Source organism: Nicotiana tabacum, chromosome 12 (genome assembly GCF_000715075.1).
Source record: "Nicotiana tabacum cultivar K326 chromosome 12, ASM71507v2, whole genome shotgun sequence".
NCBI lineage: Eukaryota > Viridiplantae > Streptophyta > Magnoliopsida > Solanales > Solanaceae > Nicotiana > Nicotiana tabacum.
This window is the reverse complement of record NC_134091.1, coordinates 28,086,057-28,091,959: the sequence shown is the minus strand read 5'-3', so window position 1 is coordinate 28,091,959 and position 5,903 is coordinate 28,086,057. Positions and strand designations below refer to the sequence as shown.

General features: G+C 35.1%; 1 protein-coding gene across 1 annotated transcript; it reads left to right on the top strand.

Moving 5' to 3' along the window:
* The first annotated feature begins 2,805 nt into the window (after positions 1 to 2,805).
* On the top strand, positions 2,806 to 5,903 carry LOC107763293 (E3 ubiquitin-protein ligase WAV3-like). The gene is made up of 2 exons (XM_016581774.2): positions 2,806 to 3,624; positions 3,722 to 5,903. The coding sequence occupies exons 1-2, from the start codon at positions 3,259 to 3,261 to the stop codon at positions 5,612 to 5,614; spliced, it is 2,259 nt and encodes a 752-aa protein (XP_016437260.1). The 5' UTR covers positions 2,806 to 3,258; the 3' UTR covers positions 5,615 to 5,903.

Here is a 5,903-nt window from a genome sequence, read left to right as displayed (position 1 = left end):
TGTTTGCTTTACTTATAGTTCAATCTATCATTTTGTGTCAAGTTAGATCACGTATTATTAAAATCACGTATTCTTAAAATCACGTATAAATTCAATTGTTACCCGTTTTTTAGGGTAAACAAATTGATTTGTTTTTAAATTATGAAAGCCACAAGTCATTTGTCGGCCTGAATTATCATTGACAACTATTTTACTCAACATATAAATTTCCTGGTAACTGCTAATGGAAACTTAATAAGTTGCTTATAATTCTGCCACAGAATCCCACAAATTAAACAACTTGAGCTGCTATTTTTTCAAGACTGAAAATAAACCATGTACCTTCAAATCTTTAAAACGTCTGGAGCATTATTTATATAGAATGGTTCGGTTGCATTATTGCACATAAAAAATAGCATAAAAAGTGCCTTTATTTCAACACTAATCAATTGTAGTTAAAAGAAAAACTTCTTGAATTGTTTAACAACAACAACAACAAACTAAGTATAATCTTACAAGTGAAGTTTTGAAAGGATAAAGTATACACAGACATTACATCTAATTTGTGTAGATAAAAAGATTGGTTTTGGTATATCCTCGGATCAAGGACAGGGAAAAAAAAAAGCAATAACAACCGCACAATAAAATAAAAACATAACTGAAACAAAAAAAATAATATGTAGTAACACAAATCTACTAATAGAAAAATTAAAATAATACTAATAAAACCGGTAGGATTAACAAATACATTGTTTAATCTTAAATTTATCACTTTAATAGTTTCAATGAGATAATATTTCTTAATTTTATAAGGTCTAGGGGCCTACAGTGAAACAAAACGGTCTGAAAAGAACTGACACTTCTTTCATAGACAACATTTACCTACTTAGTAGATAGCCTCTGAGTCTAGCTCTGGCGCTAATTTTTTGACATTAATTTGGGATGCTAGACCTAGTAAATGTTAGGAGTAATAAATTTTTGTTAAAGACTAATTAATGACTCAGAGATCAAAAAATTTCATACAAATGACCACTCTATTCCCCTACAATAGGTTGTCTTAGCTGTAAATTTTGCCTTTTAGGACATAAACATTTAAAATTGTTTTTTTCATACTTGCAGTAGCAGAAGTTCCTACAAATCTATTCCCCTACCTATACCAAAGCAAGATGCCAGTGCTGATTGGGATAATCATGCCAGATTTTTGGTAGAGTTTTTGAAAATGTTTGGTAGGAATCAATTATTTTGACATGATAGGTAACAATTACATTATGATTTTCAATATCTGGTTTATTTATATCTTATTTTAGTAGTAATTGTTTTATACTCTTTCGGTTACACAATATATATATTTATATTAAAAAATTTTATATCTCTTCTTTAATGAGTGTAACTATGGCAAGTCAAATATGACTGTTCCAAAAATTCTTTACTTGGTGATTAATGAAAATGTTTAATTGCCACCAAAAAAAAAACTACATAAGTCTTGGCAGAAACTTTGCAAAAACAGATGTTTTTTTAATATATTGTTGTTGTTATTACTTGTTGTCATTGATTTTTTTCGTCTCGTCTTTAGCCGAGCGTCTATTTGCATACTATACTTTTCATACATCACTTTTAGAAACATGTTTGTTATTATTGTTGTTTATGCACAAACCTAGCCTTAGCTAGGTATTTGCAAATCTATCAAGTAAAGTGTATACAGAAATATTTAAATTGAAAAAAATAACAACTTTTTAAAAATAAAATTCACTTCACTTTTTTGAAACTTCATAAAGGACGGTTGGCTTGTTCATTGGCAGAGGTGAATATCGAAGCTGAGATCATGATTCCAAAAGAACCTCGAGGTACTATGCATGATGATTGATGGAATAGTGTCTAAATCATAAAAAAGGTAGAAAATTAATTTATTTTATGAACGAGAAATTCTATTGTACTTAGATCAATGTGACATCACAAGATATCACTTATGGACAAGCATCTTACTACTTAAACTAATCCAAATCACTGGTGATTATTGAGTTAATAAAATTTCCACTCACATCAAATACATTAGCACCACCTACTTTCCATTTTTAACAAACACATGTTATTTCTCTTTTGATGTTTTTTTACTTAATATGTTCATTCTATCTCTAAGAATTTATTTCCACGCCAAAAGAAAACTTACGGCATAAAGATAATCGTTCTTCTTTAATTGAATCATGAACTATTTCAATGATTTAAAATAAATCTCTTGTGAATCAAAAAAATTAACCGAGGTAAGTAGAGAGAAGATAATCTTTTGGTCGCCAAAAAATATATAAAATTTGTATAATTTTTGAATATAACATACAAAATATGTATATATACAAAAAAAATATACATTTTTCGACTATTATTTTGAGAGTAGATATACATTATTATTTCCCGTTAGTAAATTGGCGTGTTATATGGAATAGCTTGGAACAATAAGAAGGCATTATTATTTAAGTGATTTTTCTTTTGTTACAAAAAATGGTATTTTTCGAGAGACAAGGCAACTCTAATTGAACTTTCCTTTTGTCACCTCAATATCATAGCATATAATAATCCTGTCTTAAATGTGAATTGTCATATGATCAACCATAATCGACCTCTTAATTAATCATGAAGCGATTAAAATAAATTAAGTCCTCTTGGAGAGACCGTTGACTTTTGAATCCAAAAAATAAAAACAAATAGAGGCAAACTTCCAATTTCACCACTCTTTTTAACTGTATTTTAATCAAGTTTTCCAATCCATATACCAAAAACAACCAAGCACCAGGTAATTTTTTCCTCAAAAATAATTACACCATGTTCTAGGAATATATACTTGTATATATATTCAATCAACAAGACTACTCAAAACTCCCCCTATGACACACACACACACAGACAGTACAAGAGAAAGAAGAAACAGATCTCAAGCTCTTTATAGATGCAGCGATTTCTTTGGTTCTAACAGAGCAAAAAATAAATAGAGAGCAAAACAAAGGCAAAAAAAAGAGGCTCTGACTGTGTAAAGTCTGAGCTGAGATTTCTATATCTTCAATTCCCTTCTTCCTTCTTCCACCTCCAGTTTCTTTGTCTCTATCCTTTTCTTTTTGCCTTTACTCAATTACCTTTTTGTCTTCTCTGTCAACTTCTTCAGATCCATCACTATTTTCACTTTATAACTTTGCATCATCTTCTCATATAACCATCAAAACTAAACAGCAAATACAATAGTTTCTTGAATCTTGATATTTGGAAACATTGTTGAATTGGTCTATTTGAGAAATGGGAACAGGTTGGAGAAGAGCTTTTTGCACAACAATCCCAAGAGATAGAGAACCTCATTTTGTTGATAAACATGCACAAGATTCACAACAACAAAATGGACAACAAATCCCAAGCCCAAGTCCTAGTCCAAGAAGCTGCTCAAAGCTTGGTTTTTTATCAAGTAGCAATCCTTCTACTCCTCGTTTGCGTTGTAAAACCAATAAAGCAAACTCCAATGATATCAACAGTCTTATTAGTCCCAAACTCCATTGCAAAACAACCCCAAAATCCAACATCAAAAGCCCAAAAACTCTTCTTGGTTCCAATCCATCTTCTCCAAGATCTCCCTTTTCAATTCTCAAGAACACACTCCGTCTCTCCAAAGTAAGAATCATTTATGTATATACCATTTTTCTATTTTTTTCCCTCAATTCTTGGATAAAAATCTAATCTTTTTTCTACTTATGTTTTATATTTGCAGCAAAGCTGTGGAGTTTGTACACAGAGTGTGAAATCAGGACAAGGAATGGCAATATACACAGCAGAATGCTCTCATACTTTTCATTTTCCTTGCATTGCTTCTCATGTTAGAAAACAGAGCACTTTGGTTTGCCCTGTTTGTAATTCCACTTGGAAAGATGTACCCCTTTTAGCCATTCATAAACTTCAACAACACCAAGATCAACAACAAGATTCATATCCCAATACTCCAACCAAAAAACAAGAAAAGCCACAAACTTTGTTACCAAATGTGAAAACTTATTACAAACCAGAGCAGCAGCAGTGTGATTTCAAAGCTTACAATGATGATGAACCCCTTTTGACTCCTAGAGCTGGAGCTAAATTTGTTCCAATACCAGAAGTAAATGAAGAACAAGATGAAGATGAAGAAGAAGTTGAAGAATTTCGTGGGTTTTTCGTGAATCCCATTTCTAGTGATGAAGCATTTGCTAATCAGAGAGAGAATAACAGAGGTGTTGAAGTTAGTTTGATGCCCGAAGCTGCCATTGTTTCAGTTGGGAGAACTCATGAGACTTACGCCGTTGTATTGAAGGTCAAAGCGCCACCACCTCCGTCAATGTCTCCGGCGGGAAATGCTAATACCGGGCCGGGCAATTTTCTAGGCCCGGCTCGGCGTGCGCCAATTGATTTGGTGACTGTGTTGGATGTGAGCGGCAGTATGAGTGGAGCTAAGCTTCAGATGTTAAAACGAGCTATGAGATTGGTTATTTCCTCTCTCGGCTCGGCTGATCGGCTTTCGATTGTGGCTTTTTCGGCTATGCCAAAGAGGTTACTTCCATTGAGGAGAATGACTCAACAAGGTCAACGCTCGGCTCGGCGCATAGTTGACCGGCTTGTTTGTAGCCAAGGAACTTGTATGGGCGAAGCTTTGAGAAAAGCAACAAAAGTACTTGAAGATCGGCGGGAGAGAAATCCAGTGGCTAGCATTATGCTGTTATCAGACGGTCAAGATGAGAAGATCCAGGAAAGTAATACTCACAATCGACGGTCGGAATCCACCCACGTGTCGTCCACACGTTTTGGTCATATAGAAATTCCGGTTCACTCTTCTGGCTTTGGTAAAAAAGCTGGCTACAGCTATGAACCGGCAGAAGATGCTTTCTCAAAATGTGTTGGCGGTTTGTTGAGTGTTGTGGTTCAAGATCTGAAAATCCAGCTGGATTTTTCTTCCGGTTCGGACCCGGCTGAGGTGGCAGCAGTTTATTCTTACAACGGTCGACCAACAGTTCTCGGCTCGAGCTGTGTTCGGCTCGGCGATCTCTACGCCGAGGAAGAAAGAGAGTTACTCTTAGAAGTAAAGGTCCCAACAATGACTAATGGGTCACACCATGTGTTATCCGTTAGATGCTGTTACAAGGACCCCGCAAGTCAAGAAGTAGTCTATGGAAGAGAACATTCTTTGTTGGTTCCAAGACCTCAAGCCATTCGATCATCGATTCCGAAAATCGAACGGCTAAGGAATCTTTTCATAACTATTAGAGCAATCGCGGAGTCTAGGAGATTAATTGAGCATAATGAGCTATCTAGCGCGATGCAATTATTGTCATCGGCTCGGGCATTGTTGATACAATCCGGCTCGGCTTTTGTTGACGAGTATGTTAGAGGCTTAGAAGCCGAGCTGACCGAAGTGCAATGGAGGAAACAATATCAACAGCAAGTAGAGCAGCAAAAATTGATCCAACGGCAGAGAATGACCGAGAGGGAAATCGGTTTGTTCTTAGACGAAAATGGCGAGCCGCTAACGCCAACTTCGGCTTGGAGAGCAGCTGAAAAACTAGCTAAAGTGGCTACGATGAGGAAGTCGATGAATAGAGTCAGCGATTTGCACGGATTTGAAAATGCTAGATTTTGAATTGTTTTTTCTTTTAATTTTGTAATAATTTGGATAGGTTTTAAAGACAGGGAAGCGGCCCATGGGCCATGAATGCATATAGTAGCGATTGTTGGTACCGGACGACCAGGCCCTTTCTGTAGAGTGACTCTTTTGTAGTATAGGCCCACTTAGTATTGATTGATTACTGGGCCATAGCTTTTTGTCTAGTATTCTAGCTTTTTATTCGAAAACAAGAAACTTGAAAGAGTTTGCTTTTGTATTGAACAACGTTAAAGCACAATGTAAATGCAATTTCTCTTACGGCAAA